The sequence below is a fragment of the Carassius gibelio genome, chromosome B10, assembly GCF_023724105.1.
Source record: "Carassius gibelio isolate Cgi1373 ecotype wild population from Czech Republic chromosome B10, carGib1.2-hapl.c, whole genome shotgun sequence".
Classification (NCBI taxonomy): Eukaryota; Metazoa; Chordata; class Actinopteri; order Cypriniformes; family Cyprinidae; genus Carassius; species Carassius gibelio.
Genome location: NC_068405.1, coordinates 16,397,036 through 16,413,873, shown reverse-complemented (window position 1 = coordinate 16,413,873; position 16,838 = coordinate 16,397,036). Strand labels below are relative to the sequence as shown.

General features: G+C 37.0%; 3 protein-coding genes and 4 non-coding genes across 9 annotated transcripts; 1 reads left to right on the top strand and 6 right to left on the bottom strand.

Annotated features, from left to right (window-relative positions):
* Positions 1–360: 360 nt before the first annotated feature.
* Positions 361–4,726, bottom strand: hspa8 (heat shock protein 8). Its single transcript, XM_052567844.1, has 9 exons — positions 4,564–4,726; positions 3,596–3,805; positions 3,146–3,351; positions 2,754–2,906; positions 1,975–2,530; positions 1,570–1,772; positions 1,271–1,469; positions 962–1,194; positions 361–850 (listed from the first exon to the last, which is right to left on the bottom strand). The coding sequence occupies exons 2-9, from the start codon at positions 3,798–3,800 to the stop codon at positions 656–658; spliced, it is 1,950 nt and encodes a 649-aa protein (XP_052423804.1). The 5' UTR covers positions 3,801–3,805; positions 4,564–4,726; the 3' UTR covers positions 361–655.
* On the bottom strand, positions 1,846–1,941 carry LOC127966921 (small nucleolar RNA SNORD14). The gene has a single exon (XR_008155746.1). It is a non-coding gene; the product is annotated as a small nucleolar RNA SNORD14 (small nucleolar RNA).
* On the bottom strand, positions 2,603–2,698 carry LOC127966925 (small nucleolar RNA SNORD14). The gene has a single exon (XR_008155749.1). It is a non-coding gene; the product is annotated as a small nucleolar RNA SNORD14 (small nucleolar RNA).
* Positions 2,989–3,084, bottom strand: LOC127966924 (small nucleolar RNA SNORD14). Its single transcript, XR_008155748.1, has one exon. It is a non-coding gene; the product is annotated as a small nucleolar RNA SNORD14 (small nucleolar RNA).
* On the bottom strand, positions 3,456–3,551 carry LOC127966923 (small nucleolar RNA SNORD14). Its single transcript, XR_008155747.1, has one exon. It is a non-coding gene; the product is annotated as a small nucleolar RNA SNORD14 (small nucleolar RNA).
* Positions 4,727–5,502: 776 nt separating the features above from the next.
* On the top strand, positions 5,503–16,497 carry zpr1 (ZPR1 zinc finger). 2 transcript variants are annotated; one of them, XM_052567845.1, is made up of 15 exons: positions 5,503–5,692; positions 9,553–9,611; positions 12,381–12,673; positions 12,759–12,920; positions 13,033–13,123; positions 13,250–13,320; positions 14,017–14,103; positions 14,225–14,347; positions 14,427–14,553; positions 14,741–14,811; positions 14,894–14,983; positions 15,075–15,185; positions 15,274–15,363; positions 15,681–15,746; positions 15,912–16,497. In XM_052567845.1, exons 3-15 carry the CDS (start codon positions 12,557–12,559, stop codon positions 16,029–16,031), a joined length of 1,326 nt encoding a protein of 441 aa, XP_052423805.1. In that variant the 5' UTR covers positions 5,503–5,692; positions 9,553–9,611; positions 12,381–12,556; the 3' UTR covers positions 16,032–16,497. The 2 variants fall into 2 exon arrangements, with proteins under 2 accessions (XP_052423805.1, XP_052423806.1); XM_052567846.1 differs by lacking the exon at positions 5,503–5,692 and having other exon boundaries at positions 9,542–9,611.
* LOC127966682 (cytotoxic and regulatory T-cell molecule) lies at positions 5,770–10,711 on the bottom strand. Of its 2 annotated transcripts, none has more exons than XM_052567848.1 (12): positions 10,562–10,711; positions 9,206–9,355; positions 8,936–9,088; positions 8,702–8,818; positions 8,208–8,366; positions 7,654–7,752; positions 7,188–7,265; positions 7,018–7,056; positions 6,845–6,913; positions 6,590–6,727; positions 6,402–6,488; positions 5,770–6,286 (listed from the first exon to the last, which is right to left on the bottom strand). In XM_052567848.1, exons 1-12 carry the CDS (start codon positions 10,611–10,613, stop codon positions 6,126–6,128), a joined length of 1,302 nt encoding a protein of 433 aa, XP_052423808.1. In that variant the 5' UTR covers positions 10,614–10,711; the 3' UTR covers positions 5,770–6,125. The 2 variants fall into 2 exon arrangements, with proteins under 2 accessions (XP_052423808.1, XP_052423809.1); XM_052567849.1 differs by having other exon boundaries at positions 7,018–7,053.
* Positions 16,498–16,838: the final 341 nt, after the last annotated feature.

Here is a 16,838-nt window from a genome sequence, read left to right as displayed (position 1 = left end):
TAGCCTTCTGTTGTTTTTTACATTAAAACGCATTAGAGGATTAGATTTGACACTCATCTTATAGGACCGGTCATTAAATACGAGATGGCTGATGCAGAAGGTAGGATTATGATGCACTGGATGGAAACTTACTCTAAAGCATGAGTTTCTCGTACCCTTATGACTTCAGTGCTGAGAATTCACCATAATTTAAAGCCATTTTATAGGTCAAAGACCTTTTAATTAAAATACAGCACGTGACACTTATTTCATATTTAAAGGTTAAGTTTTTTTTACTCCTGTATTTCAGGTAAAAACGTGGAGTTACAAACAGGCAAATTGATGCATGTTTAAAGACAAAACACCAGACAGAGGCAGCACTGGGAATAAGTAACCATTTTATTCGTTTACTCTGAAGCATTGAGGCAGTTGGAAAAGGCTTATGAAACTCACATTTCACAAGCCGATAAATAGGTTGTGCAATCTAGGTAGAAAATCTGTTCCCTGTGATCTGGCAATGTTCCCTTAATCCCCCTTTTTTTTTTTTAATTGCAACAATCTCTCTGCAAGTTGAAGTCCTCCAAAACTTAAGATTAAGAACAATTTTAGAGGAGTCCAACTACAGAGGGCAACAGTAAACATTTATATGGAGGTAGCGCAGTGGCTCTGGAATGGCTTAGTCGACCTCCTCAATGGTTGGGCCGGAGGATCCACCTCCTGGAGCAGAGCCGGCTCCTGGGAAGCCGCCGGGCATACCTTCAGGCATTCCACCTGGCATGCCTCCAGCACTCTGGTACAGCTTTGTGATGATGGGGTTGCATACCTTCTCCAGCTCTTTCTGCTGGTGCTCAAATTCTTCCTTCTCAGCAGTCTGGTTTAAACACAAGGTTAAAAGGTCATTGAGTTTGCTAGTGTAAGCTTACAAAAAAGTAACCCAGAAGCCACTTAGTTGACCAAATGTCTCAATTAATTGTAAACTCACCTGGTTCTTGTCAAGCCAACTGATGACTTCATTGCACTTGTCAAGGATCTTCTGCTTGTCCTCATCACTGATCTTGCCCTTTAGTTTCTCATCCTCAACAGTGGACTTCATGTTGAAGGCATAGGATTCCAGACCATTCTTGGCAGACACCTTTTCACGCTGCACATCATCCTCAGACTTGTACTTCTCTGCCTCCTGCACCATGCGCTCAATGTCTTCCTTGCTGAGACGACCTGAAATTGACTTCCAGTTAACCCCTGAAACAGGCTGCCACAAAGCCATACAATAATTTAAAGAGGAAAGACTTACCCTTATCGTTGGTGATTGTGATTTTGTTCTCCTTGCCAGTGCTCTTATCAACAGCAGAAACATTCATGATGCCATTGGCATCAATGTCAAAGGTGACCTCAATCTGGGGAACACCACGAGGTGCAGGGGGGATTCCAGTAAGCTCAAACTTGCCCAGCAGGTTGTTGTCCTTGGTCATTGCACGCTCACCCTCATAGACCTAAGCACCAATTAAAACAAGATGTCATCATTAAAAGGTGATCCAAGGGGACCTTGGGTGGGATAAGACAAAACATCTACCAGAAGCACTTGGCACCCACCTGAATGAGCACACCGGGCTGGTTGTCAGAATAGGTGGTGAAAGTCTGAGTCTGTTTGGTTGGGATAGTGGTGTTACGCTTGATGAGGACAGTCATGACTCCACCAGCGGTCTCAATTCCAAGGGACAGAGGAGTGACATCTAGCAACAGCAAGTCCTGAACATTCTCAGACTTGTCACCAGACAGGATGGCAGCCTGAACCGCTGAAACATAAGAGAGAGAGAGAGAGATAAGAACCTTGGCTAATTTGAGATTGCCATTTAGCAATGACTATAGTCGCTCAGACATCCAAGGAAGGTGCTTGGGCCATCTTTGGTCTTTCAACCTCTGGTGGAAACTACGAATGGCAAGGAATCAACTTCATCATAGCGAACAACAAGCCACTCGAATAAGACGATCACCCACCTGCTCCGTAGGCCACAGCCTCATCGGGATTGATGCTCTTATTGAGCTCCTTGCCATTGAAGTAGTCTTGGAGCAGCTTCTGGATTTTGGGAATGCGAGTGGAGCCACCAACCAGGACAATGTCGTGGATCTGAGCCTTGTCCATCTTGGCATCACGAAGAGACTTCTCAACTGGGTCCAAAGTGCCACGGAAGAGGTCAGCATTGAGCTCCTCAAAACGGGCCCTGGTGATTGAGGTATAGAAATCGATACCCTCATAGAGAGAGTCGATCTCAATACTGGCCTGAGTGCTGGAGGATAGGGTACGCTTGGCCCTCTCGCAGGCAGTGCGAAGACGGCGAACGGCTCTCTTGTTGTCACTGATGTCCTTCTTGTGCTTGCGCTTGAACTCTGTGATGAAGTGGTTCACCATGCGGTTGTCAAAGTCCTCTCCACCCAAGTGAGTGTCTCCAGCAGTAGATTTTACCTCGAAGATGCCATCCTCAATGGTGAGGATAGACACATCGAAAGTGCCACCACCAAGATCGAAAATGAGGACATTCCTCTCAGCACCAACCTGAAAACCAAAAATAAAGAGTAGAAATCAGTATTTGCATTTACATCTACGCATTGTATGACACTCAAAATTTCGCTCAGACATCCAAGGAAGGTGCTTGGGCCATCTTTGGTTTTTCAACCTCTGGTGGAAACTACGAATGGCAAGGAATCAACTTCATCATAGCGAAGCTAATAATACATAGATCAAACTTATAATGCTGCTGACATGCAAGTTTCCTAACCTTTTTGTCCAGACCATAAGCAATAGCAGCAGCAGTTGGTTCATTGATGATACGCAGAACATTCAAGCCAGAGATGGTTCCAGCATCCTTGGTGGCCTGTCGCTGAGAATCGTTGAAGTAGGCAGGCACGGTGACGACAGCGTTGGAAACAGTCTGCAAAGAGAGTGCAATTTAGATCTCAACTGCCATTCGAAACTAAACGCAATAAAACTGTTAAACTACAGCATAGTGCATGTCGCTCAGACATCCAAGGAAGGTGCTTGGGCCATCTTTGGTTTTTCAACCTCTGGTGGAAACTACGAATGGCAAGGAATCAACTTCATCATAGCGAAGCACACAAAGCCAAAGGGGAATTCAATAGAGCCACACCAGACAACTGAACCATCACTCACCTTTCCCAGGTAGGCCTCTGCAATTTCCTTCATCTTGGTAAGAACCATGGAGGAAATCTCTTCAGGGTAGAAAGATTTGGTCTCACCCTTGTATTCAACCTGGACCTTGGGACGGGTATTGTCATTGATGACATTAAAAGGCCAGTGCTTCATGTCAGACTGAACAACGCCATCATCAAACCTGCGGCCAATCAGACGCTTGGCATCTATAGGAGATGGAAAAAAAAAAAAAGTACAAGTTATATAGATGGAGTAAACAGGAGAAAAAATAAAAATAAAAACGCAACAAAGAGAAACTAATGTCAAGAATTCGCTCAGACATCCAAGGAAGGTGCTTGGGCCATCTTTGGTTTTTCAACCTCTGGTGGAAACTACGAATGGCAAGGAATCAACTTCATCATAGCGAATACTTTTTGGAATGAAAGTAAGTTGTATTAAATAACCACCTACCAAAGACTGTGTTGGTGGGGTTCATTGCGACCTGATTTTTTGCAGCATCTCCAATCAATCTCTCAGTATCTGTGAAAGCTACATAGCTTGGAGTGGTCCTGTTTCCTTGGTCATTAGCAATGATTTCAACTTTTCCATGTTGGAAAACACCTACACAGGAGTAGGTGGTCCCAAGATCAATACCAACAGCTGGTCCCTTCGACATAGTTTCTATAAAATAAAATAAAAAAAGACAAATTAAACCCTGTACAATAGCACGTAAAAAAGTTAATACATCTCTATTTCATTAACCATCTACAGTTAACATGCGGTCTTGAAACGACAGAACACAAAGCCCGGGAGAACATGCGGAAATGCGTCAGACCACGTGGTGCGAGCTTCGTTCTAGAAGATTCTATGGTCAAATACGGAATTCATAAGTCAAACCGATCAAAACCGTTTAAATTCAACTTATGAATTCAGTGTTGTCGTACTGAGTGTGTACGTGTATAATTTTAAAATAAAGGGATACACAAGCAGTATTAAGCGACCAAAGGAAAAAAAAAAAATGGTCAACGCTTAAGGTCGAGTGACGCGCGTGAGCAGATTAACGTTACACGAGGTGCCGGTTGCGCTTACAATTTAATGTATTGTTTTCTCGGGCATTTTTATTGTAGTAACGTTAAGTATAATACGAAAATTCACCTTTAAGAGTTTTTCGACAAACACAAAATTGAAAACCAAAAAAAGCATTAAGTTAAAAATCTCTTGTTAAAATCTCTTCGTATTAAATGATATTTAATACGATAAGAATATATAACGTTAGCTGAATCATTAATTGTTTAGGACGCCAGAAAAATATTCAATAAATTGATAAAAAAAAAGAAAAATGAAAACCGACTCTCTTTGAATTTAATAAAGCAGTGATATACTACATACAGTCAGATATTTAATATTAAATTATAAAGCCGATAGAACAAAGACCTTACCAAGCTGGAAATAACAGAGATGGGTGAATAAGCCGGTTGGAAAGCTGGAATGGCGACAAACTGCCTCGCCTTGCTTACTGCTTAGAAGAGAGACCGGTAGAACGTTCTAGAACACTATATATCGCCGGCAGCCGAGCCAATGAGATTTCAGATGACTCAACTTCAGTACGTAACAACCAATGTAAAACCGGAATAGTTCTTTTAGCCACGCCCATTGTGGGAAGAAGCAAGGACATAACTGGTTGAAAAAAAATCCCAACCATCCCCCTTCGGCTTTGCCGCAACCGCTGTTAATGCGGAACAGTTTGTCCTGTACATGTGAATGAATGAAATCAGCTTTCACATTCACTTGGAATACATCGATGATACACCAAAAAAAGATATGTTTAATGACAATAAAATCAAACCGTCGATCAGTAGATAACGCCATGATAACCACATACAAATTGAAAACAACAACAAATGTAACCCAAAGAGCTAAGTGACCTTGGTTTGAAGCTAAGGTCTTGCCTAGCGAAGAATATCAATCATTAACGTTACTTGAAAGAAATACTATTAGTAATACAGATTATTATTATTATTATTTTTTTTTTACAAAACCTAAAAAGCACATATTTGAATTTAGAATAAGGCGATGATACTCTGCTTCATTGTACTACATGAAAGGCTTTGTTGCAGCACGAGGATCTTATCTCGCAGCGCCGGTGTTCCGAAAATTATGCTAACATCTATCAGATTATGCTGCCAACACTTTATATTTAATATTGCAAGGTTAGGTTTAGGGTAGACTTTAACCTTTGGGGCAGAATATTTTTTTTTAAATATAATTTATCCTGTTATGGAGGAAGGAGATAGGAAGATAAACGAAATTCTTAAGTAAAGGAAAGGCAAGAACCAGGAACAAGGAAATAAATTATTGCACAAACGCCCAGAAGGTTGCCATATGAATAAAGAATCATACGATACGATAATCGCAAAATAATAATAAGTAAATGTGTCCACAAAAGTCACGTAAGACAAAGTTAATTTAGTTTTGTTTTAAGGCTTAAATACGCTTGTATTTAAAGAGCACAGGATATGCGTTTTCGTTCAACCCAAACAATTTTGAAGGGGAAGTGACATCCAAAAAGTGAGCTCGGTTTAAATCTTATTTAACATTTGTATTTTTCATTCTTAAGAAGAATCGCCAAGCATAACATCCACACGTTAGATAAAACAGTTTCTTTAATTTTCTCAGAATGCCAAACTTTGATAACAGGGAAAGCAGCAAACATTTCAGGTTAAAAAGACACATTTTTAATATAACCATGGCAGCTTATTCCAATTGTATCACCATTTTAAGTTATAAACACATTTCAATAAAGCACATGTTATAATAAAACACTTCTTTACATTCAGTATAAAAATAATGTAAACCAGCAACGACTGCAAAGTAAAAACCATATATACAGTAAATACAAAAATTGTTAGCTATATTCATCAGCTTTTAGTGAGCACCATCATTTAGAACTTCAAAATCAGTTCAGTCTTTTATGAGGATTCAGAACCTGCTGAATTCTCTACTAAAGTTCAGTCTCCTTGACACAAGCTCTGTCAAGTCTGTTACAAGCTTCTGTTGAAATGTCTTGTGTTTCAGTGATCACATCTACTGTAGCTGCTGAACTGGCTACGTTCTGCGGAGTTTCTTCCACTTTGTATTCTGTGAAATTTGAGTTCCAAAAACCTAGACAGAAAATCGAGAGAAACATCACGTTTTAATAGTTTGTAAAGACACAACAGCAAAGACACAACAGCTTGTATGCTTGATCAACCAGATTAGGCGGTTTAAGCAGTTATACCTTGTCTTCTCCTTTGCTGGGCCTGCTTTTCTTCATGACTGGATTTTGATTTGCTGCTTTCTACAGACTGGTCTGATTCTTCATTCTCTGTAATAACAGATTAATATTGAATCCAGTATTATATCTCACCCAATCTCTAGAATATAATTGAACATTGAATTATAAATATATAAATAATCTTATAATACCTTTTTTCCAGGCTGAATGTGCCTTTTGCAGTCTGATCAAAAAGAAAATGACTACAATAAGCAAACATATAACAAGGCATGTGACCAGCAGGATCAGCAGGGGTGAGCTTTCATCTCGACGAAGTTGTTGGCCTAATTCTGCAAATACACAAAGTAATACTGCAGTCAGTAATTCACGTCCTTTACATCTTGCTTTGATTTTCATTCAGACATTTATGTGAGCACAAGCTATAAATATTAGCAGGAGCTTCACACCTGACTTGGTTGTAGTTGTGTTCAGGAATTGATCAGTTGAGTTGGATTCTGAAGAGTTTATGTTGTGTGCTGAAATACAAAGATAGATCTAAGGTCAACTTCACTACAAAAAATAAGGTAGATTAATGATCTATTATGTTACATATTAAGCAATGAAATTTAATAACACTTACTTATCAAGCTGATATCTTTGGCTGTGGAATGTTCCTCTACTAAAAGAGATCACAAAGCAAATCAATTAGTCACAGAAAACACTGATATTATCTTATAAAAACAATTACTAACTTTTAGGTGAAATTTAAATATTGTTTAAGTATTTTGTCATGCATAATTGCGTATTTACCTTGTATGCTGCTTGAGGTAGTGACATCTCTTGGGAGCACTTCAGTGCTTACTGGAATTGATGACAGTTCCATGCGTGCTGTAATCAGATGGTATATATGTTAAACAGTTGTTAAGATATTCAATGTAAAAGAATGAAAAAGAAAAGATGACCATTGTTCATGGCAGAATGACCTTGAACAAGAACAAAACTAAAATGTCTTTAAATGACTCTGTGCAGTATTCAAAAGCTACCAGAAGATGGAGGCAGATAGATATGAAGAGCAAAAGCAATTTCCTTTCTGTGGTTTTATGTGAAGCCATCTCACAAAAGGGGTTCTGCTTTCACTTTTATGTGAGTTATATTTCATATATTCTGTCATGCTCAGACTTCTTTGAAAATACCTAGTTTATTTAGTGTAACTGGTGAGGCCATTAAAAAAATGAAGTGATCTATCCCAATAGATGAAATGAAGAGAAAGACTCACCTGTACTGCTAATGACAGGAGCAGAAGTGGCTGTAATCATTGTGTCAGTTTTTAGCTTATCTCTAGTACTGGAGTGTGTTGTGGTGGAGGCTGTAACAGCTATGTGAAAACGAAAACAATGAAAACATTAATTCCCCCAGAAACCCCATCAGAAAACTGTTTGACTATTTACTTCTAAGAATCTGGCACAGTGATTGTTATATTATACATAAATATTTAATCTATTCTGAATGGGGAACATCTTTTTGTTCAAAGAAATAGTTGACTTCCCTGACATCATGTGATTGACCACTCGAATAAGAAACACACATTCACTTAAATGGGAAACTACCAAATACTCCAAAGTGCAGATGAACTTTCCCAGTGTAGCACAACCAAACAAAATCCCCAAATCTTTCGGTTCACTTTTCTGACTCTGGCTAAACTGTTTTTGGTCAAATGCTTGGAACATCATTGATGGTGTTGGTGAGATGGGTGCAAATATGAATTCTAGTTAGTGGTAACCGCTATTCCTGCAATTGATATTTAGTTGCCTACTATTTATGTATACTTACAGTGATTTTCAATAGTGACGAAATGTATCAGTTGTTTTGGGAAAGCGCTATGTTTTGCCAGGCACATCACCGTTGCTGTCCTGATATGAGTTTTGACTGTTAAGACGCTGACTGCAAGTGACCTGTTGGATCTTTCCTGCCGCAAGGTGTTGGGTAGAGCTGTTAAGACAAAACAAGATGTATATATTTATTTATCCAAGATTTATTATTCATATAGTCTGAGAAACAACCTATTGATAGTACTATTGCTTGTATTTGTCCTTAGTTGACCTATTTTAGAATATCCTGGTTCCTCTATTTTCACAAGGTATTCGTATCTTAGTGTGAGAAATGTCAGAAGTCATGGAAATTTGGTTGCCAGTATTACTGTTCACACAGTATGTCTGTCAGTAATATTTGTTACGTTTTTGAAAGGATTCTTTTATGATTCTTATATGAATATATATGTGTGTGTGTGTGTGTGTGTGACCACTCAGACTCTGCTAGTAACTTACCTTCGAATTCAACCCCATTGATTTGCCATGTGAGTTCAGGTGGTTGGCCGTTCGCTTCTGCTGAACACTTGATGATTGTTTTTTCGTTATACTCGGCCATTTCTATTTTTGGCATTCCTGTGATCCGATCAAAAAGAGTTGAATGACGTATTCCATTATTCATCAGCAAATCTTTAATATTCATATTTTATGCATGTTTCCAAAAAAGATGAGAAATGAAATATGTATACTTACCCAATACTTTTACTTTGAATCTTTTTGTAGTGACTCTATTGCCATAAAGTAGACATTTATAAACACCTTCATCATTTAAGCTAATGTTGGACAGGTGTAATGTATATTCATAGTCGTTTAAAGCAAAAATGCTGCTTCTTGCGTCTTTAAGCGCTGTAGGGGAACATAAAATACATTTTTAGTGTTTATCAGATACAGTAAAGGGGAAATGTAAAAGTGTTTGAAATACATTCTTCAGTGGTTTTCAATATACAGTGTTCTCAGGCTCACCTTTGTGCTTGTTAAAGAACAAAAGATGGCCTTGTGGATTCCTCCACTCCACGTGTCCATTCTCACTGAAGTTTATTCGAGGACATTTCAATACCAATGTATCTCCTTCTGCCACTGTAAGATACTTTTTGGCTAGACATTCTCTTATTCCTGTTCAGAATGAAAAGAACCCAGTCAGTATAATCATGTTTTAAGAAACCTTTAACAACCTAAAGCCTTAATGAATGCTAAATACAGTCTAGTGTAGGCTAGCTGAATGGAAGAACAGTAGGTTGATGGGGGGCAGATAAGACCACAGACACCCTACTCTCTACTCTGACTCATTTGTTTTTTCTCACCACTTTTAGGTGCTGCGGCTGAACAGAGAGGGGGCTACACTTTGCAACAGAGTGTAAAAATGACTGCTGTAAGTGGTCTTATTTTTTTGTGTGGTTCGATTTTGCATGAGAGAAAACTTGCCACTGTGACACATAAAGCAACATTCTCGCACTGGAACAGGAAACAGTGGTGTTAGAACCTTACTCAGAGGTGTAAACATATAAAACAGATGTAGTTCTAAATCAGGCTACATGTAGGTGTGTTATTTTTTAGTCATATGTAAAAATGACCCTAACGCCTATTGCCTCATATGAATTTTACATGTGGGAGTAATAGTACAATAAATCTCTTACATTGTGATGCTTCATTTTATTCAGTTAATTTCTTTTTCTGTTATACACCTTTGCATTTATTTTCATACATTCTTTAAATATGTGCAAAATGCTCACTGCTACTGACAATTATTGAAAAACTTAACATCATCTGCCGTGTTTACAAAAATATATTCCTGTTTCTAAAACATCAAGGCGAGCAAACTTAAAATAAAAAATAAAATGGTAATCTAAAAATAAAATGGTAATCTAAAAACTGGTTTTAAGTCAGAACAACTATTAAATATCACTGAATCAACCCATATACATTGATTTATATCAGCAAAACTACATTTTATAAGTTGTATAAGGTATAAACAGCTCTTAGAGGGAACAGCTGCAGGTTACTACTTAGGTTTATGCACAGCGTATAAACTAAAGTTATATCATTCAACCAGTCCAATAAGAATAACAAAATGAGTTAAGAAAATGATCAAATCATGTAAAAATCTAACATACACCATCATGCAGTAAAGCATTTAATGCACCGACATACATCTAAAACCTTCTCTTACGATGTAACCTACCCAAACATATCTACATACTCATGAAAACGAACTTGTAGGCAACAGGTAAATATGCACACAAACTAGTCAACCACAACACTACTTTAAAAGACCGAGGTGTAGCCGAAAACAGTTGTAAATAAGTAATACGTTTGTCTTACCTCCTATGATCAACATCAAAGTGTGAATAACAAAGACTGTTTTGATCTCCATGCTGCACGCTCTTGAATCTGAAGCTCACTTCCTCTGCATACTCTTTTTAAAGACAGCGGCTTCCATGACATCATGAAATGTCATGGTCTTTTCCCCTGTGCAAATTTATATGTGAAGTTTCAGGGGCATTTCGGACAGTGGTTGGTTCTCTTTTAGCAAATTTACACTTGCCACCTTTTGACCTTTTTTTCTCATCTATTTAATCAATTGATGTGTTTAATTCAGACTTCAGTTCTGACTGGATTCAGTTTTCCTGATAAGTCCACTGTATATTGTTGCTGCATAATATGTATAATATAAATGCTGTAAAATATAATATAAAATAATATAATTAATATATAAATGATAAGTTAATGAATCATCCAGTATCTAATTTAACCCTGGTAATAAGGATTTTAAAAAATTATTACTTTTTTTTTAATAAAAAAAAAAAAAAACTATTCTATTTACTGATATTATCTGTATATTTATTTATGTTTAATTCAGTAGATTTCTTCTTTAAATCCTATTTTTCTATATTTATGTCAAGAAAAAAAATCAAGATTGTATAGGTTACCATTAACATAATAACCCTCTAATGGTGCTTTATGATCAAATAAAAATTATTTTTAGCAACTCTGCGACAGTTCCCTGGCTGCGTCACCAAAAGCGTAATGACTGCGGCATCATTACACAAAAATGTTAAACAACTCGGCAGGAACAGGAAGGTCTTTTTTAGGTTTGTAGGGAAAAAACATCACATGATTACATTTCACACTACCCACTGACCACTTCATGTGAGAAAAAAAAAAAACTTCCCCATTTTGATACACAACCTAAATAGAGTTCACATCAGATAGGCGTCACATCAGATTACGTAGCAAACACAACTGGGTATTAATACAGATGTAACTGTGTAATGGATAATCCTATTCATTTCTATCTGTTCATCAGGTGTATTATAAAGCATATTCTATATTTGATTATAGTCAGTGGTTTTGTTCTGGCACCAAGGGCCAGTTTGCACAATGCTGGTTCATTATGAGTAAAATATAAATCTGAGATATTTTCTGGCTAGGACATGGTATGCCATCAAGGACAACATATGATACAGTGTAAGTCCAACTGCAGTGATTGAGATGCTGAAGGCCAAGAAGATTGTCTTATAGTTTACCACAAGTTTCAATATTGAGATTCTCAACAGGAGTTATGTGGTCAGAACCATATAAAATCTTGAAAGCATGGTTTATTTATCAGATCTTGTTGTTTTCATTCTCGATGTTACTAATTTAATAAGATTTGTATGTTACCAGAATCTTACCAGCTTTATTACAAATCAACTCTTTAGCAGAACTGAAAGCATGAGGCAAACGTAGAGAAGCTAATGGAGCGCCATCTACTGGCTGCTGATTCGAAACAAACAGTAATGACAGGGAATTAACTGGCTTTTATGGTCAGTTTTGTCAAATAGTTATTAATGAGTATGCGAATGCATAAGATTACTGTATGTATAGCATGTTTTGTATAGGGCGCTGGAAAACAAATGAGGAGAAATAACGAATTGAATAGTAAATGAATAAAGCATTTAATAAGAACACACACAGTCCTAATGCTGTACTATGTATTTGCATGCATTATCAATGTAGGCCTATGAAACCAGATTTATGAAACAAAAAAACCTAACGCATATAAAGCATATTTATACATTAATAAGGTTTCCCCGTAAGACTGCATTTAAAAGTTATGTGCTCCATCACAAATATTTAATCGAGACTTTTATTTTGACAGGCTTTGGGAACTTGATCTGACCCGGTGATGAATGATCCAAGCGGACGTGAGCATATGACACAAAAACGTGCGAAAGCAGCTGGAAACTTCTAGCAAAACTCCACTCATTAATAACTAACCACTTCTATCAGTAATCCAGAGAGTGGACATAGTTTAATCCTACAGTACCTTGCAGCATGTCAGTTATTGAAGAGGAACGAGTCCGCGGTGCTGTTTTTAAGGACATTAATGCAGAAGATGAAGATCAGCAACCTACAGTGATCGAGAGCTTGTGCATGAACTGTTATGAAAATGTAAATATACAGATTATTATGAATAAATTAATTCATCCCTTATTCTGTACTAAGTTAAATAATGTCCATCTTATGTTTTGTCCAGGGAAGTACACGTCTACTGCTTACTAAGATCCCTTTCTTCAAAGAAATCATCATCAGCTCCTTCACATGCCCACACTGTAACTGGAGCAACACAGAAATCCAGTCTGCTGGTCGGATCCAAGAGCAAGGTGTGCTGTACACCTTACAGGTGAAGACCAAAGAGGTATGGGTCTACTCTTAAAGTGTTTTAGATACTCATGATCTGATCAGTTATGTCATGTTGCCACATTTGAAGTTTCTCTCAGGAATCAGCCAACAGATTTTCGTTTGTGCAGGACATGAACCGAGAGGTTGTGAAGTCTGACAGCGCATCCACCAGAATTCCACAACTTGATTTCGAAATTCCTGCTTTCACACAGAAGGGCTGTACGTTTTTCTATTGTGACCTCAAACTTAAGTACAAGTCTTAAAATCTACAGAAGAATATTTTGGAAAGTTACAGTTAAATAAAACTTTGATTGGTTGCTTTTCTCTTTTTTCTAAAATGTTCAGCTTTGTCAACAATCGAGGGCCTCCTGGACAGAGCAGTGGCGGGTTTAGAACAAGACCAACCTGTTAGAAAGGTGTGTGTTTTATCTGTGCACCTCAATGAGTTTTACACAATTGAGATCGCTTGCGTTACAACAGAAAACCATAATTTGTTGTGTAAGCCAATATTCTATAGGTATATGGGTCGAAGATGAGTACCGTTTTGGTGCCTCCATCAAATTAAATTTGTAAAAGAGATTTTATATACACAGAAAGCATATTAAATACAAATTCGGTGTCTACTTTAATGCTTCAAATAACTTTTTTTCTTTAATATAATATATAAATATAAATGTTCCATCAATTACAGTAACATTTTATTTTAAAAAAAAGTCTTGCTTACAAAAGGGTATTTGAAGGTTAGTGGCAAAGATTGGTTAAGATTTAAAATTACAATTAATTAATTTGTGACTACACTATGAACTTCAAATCAAAAGTTTTGCGTTCTAAATATGCCTGGCAATATTTTTTTGGCATATGAACTATTGCTACAGTGACATTTGTTGAAATAATGAAAATGTATGATAGTCATCATGTTTTGCTCAAAAAAAAAAAAAAAAAAAAAAAACTTTCATCCTTTACCAAATGTTTACCACATTTACAATGCTAACTTGATCAAAATAGTTCCACTAGTCCATAATAGATTTATTAGTTTTGTAGTTTTCATTAGATGTGAAGGAATTGTTATGCAAAGAATTTGGTTTATGTGACTGTTCCCTTCCACATTTCAGGCAACGGATCCAGCTGTAGCTGAAAAAATAGAGGAATTCATCGAGAGGTTGAAAAAACTTAAAGAAGTCGAAGAGGAATTCACATTAGTAAGTCTTTCAGATAGTAAACTACAGAAAAATTCAATGCAGCTGACCAAAGATTAAACACTATTGCTTGTTTATTATGAAGTTAGAACGAATGAATACCTCATTTGATTTCTATTTCCAGATTATTGATGATCCATCAGGGAACAGTTTTATTGAGAACCCGTTTGTGCCTCAGAAAGACACGGCTCTCACTGTCACACATTACAAAAGGACGCCTGAACACAACGCTGTGCTAGGAATAGAGGTGAGAAGCTGCTGAAGCATGAGTGTGGAGAACGACAAGATCTCCGTTTCTTGAACTCTCTTTCCATCTCTTTTTAAAGACCGACGAAGAAGAAGACAGCGAAAAGCCTAGCAATGATATAGACACGATGAGAAACGAGGTATTAGTGTTCAACACAAACTGCCCAGAATGCAACGCCCCGGCCAATACAAACATGAAGCTTGTTCGTATCCTTTAAAGAATGCTAGAAAATGACATACACTTACTTTATGTGGTAAATTGCTTAAAAAAATACTTTGTGAAAATGGCACTGCATAACAATGCTGCATGGAGAAATGGTTCATAAAAGTAGTTTAACCATAGTGCATGATAATTTAAAGAATGTCGTTTATTAGTCCCTTAACTTGGTTGCAGAAATTCCACACTTTAAAGAGGTCATTATAATGGCCACTAATTGTGACAGCTGTGGACATCGCACTAATGAGGTGGGGATAGTATACTTCTGTTTAGTTTATTTCTTTATACATATCATATCGTAACTAGTTCTCTACTGGCATCATGAAATAGGTGAAATCAGGAGGAGCCACAGAAGAGCTGGGAACCAGAATAACACTCCACTTAACCGACCCTTCAGATATGTCCAGAGACCTGCTGAAGGTGGCTTCATCTAACAACATCTTTGAGATACCCTGTGAATGTATTTTGCATGTGAAAAGTGTCATGCTTGATGCATGTGTGTGTGTTACAGTCAGAGACCTGCAGCGTGTTGATTCCTGAGCTGGAGTTTGAGATTGGGATGGCGGCTCTTGGAGGGAAGTTCACTACGCTGGAAGGACTTCTCACGGATATCAAAGACCTAGTAGGAATCAAAGCCCTGCTAACAGTGTTTGCTGTTATCAACAAACAGCTCCTTTTATGCTTATTTTATGCATTTATGCTTATTTTAGATTGTTTCGAAAAACCCCTTCCTGTGTGGAGACAGCTCTACAGCAGATAGAGCCGAGAAACTGGAGCTCTTTGGGCAAAAGATTGACAAGGTGTGAAATATATTCCCTGAATTTGTGTTATTGTTCCTCACTGTTAAATGTACTGACAGTATTCTCAGTATTGGTGTCTAAAAAGAAGCTTGTTTAGTTTTTGAAAAAGAAAGAAATATAGATTTACTGAAAAAGAAAATATTTACATTATAACTATTCATTCATTCAACTAGTCATTTTTATAATTATAAAACGTTTTGAATACCTTGAGTATTGGATATATAAACATGTTTTAATACAATATATGTATATATTATAAGCACACACATTTTTTTTTCTGGAGTCTTAATGTGTTGTATTTCTAAATTGTTTCTTAGATAATAGCAGGGGAAATGGATGTGCACATTATCCTGGATGATCCTGCTGGAAATAGTTATCTTCAGGTGAGCAAGGAGTTGCATTTTCTTTTTTCACAATATTGAAGAGATCTTATTATAACATCTCATGGTTAAGCATAAGATTTATTGTTTTGAATCAGTATGATTTCAAACATTTAATATTGTTTTTTCTTTTATCTGAAGGCTAACCATTCACACCTTTTTTTGCAGAATGTTTATGCGCCAGAACCAGATCCAGAAATGAGGATCGAGAAGTACACCAGGACCTTTGAGCAGAATGAAGACTTAGGGCTGAATGACATGAAAACAGAAGGGTACACAGAGAAATAGGCTTAAAGTCAGAGACAAATATGTTATTACATGCCAAATTCTGTCAAAGCCATTATATAACATTATTTAATTTACTTTTACATTTATTGTAATAGCTCATGTAATTACCACTTCTGAAAACCATAATGTCTTTTAAAGGCAGCGTTAGAATTTGAAGAGGGGAAAACATTATTTTGGCTTGAATAAGTGAAAGGCGCTGAATTATCCTTGTTGTCTATAACAATTTTTAAGTTATAAGTTTTGGTCATCTTGGCTATGAAGCCCCTTGTGTTAATTACTAGTGTAACAGCACAATTGTTACAAAGTTTTTGAAGTACTTAAAACTACAGACACTTAATAAAGTAGTCTTAAGCACGCTGGATGTGAATTCTGTGGCTGCATTATTTCTTTTCCATGTAATTGGACTTACTCCTACAGGCTGTAATAAAATAAGTTATGTTTGTACAATAAAAGTCTGGAATGAGAAGTATGGTTCTGATCTATTTATGCTTAACTTCCAGTTCAGCGAGATATCTAATTAAAAATGGCTTCGTCTCGGCATTGAAACCAAGTGCAATTTTGTAACTAATAATAGATTTTATGACCATATTGGAACATGTACTCACACTGCTGGTGATGCATTCAGGTTTTGTTTACGTTATCTGGTTCTCTAGCGTGTATATTGTGTTTTTCTAACTGGTCAATTACTCATCCTTTAATATTAATACTGATAAATGGCACCAGAAGACTCTCGGAAGAACAGCACCAAACAAATCCATGACAGCACAGTGCTTTCAACAGCAAACAACTCTGTTCACATGTTGTTTT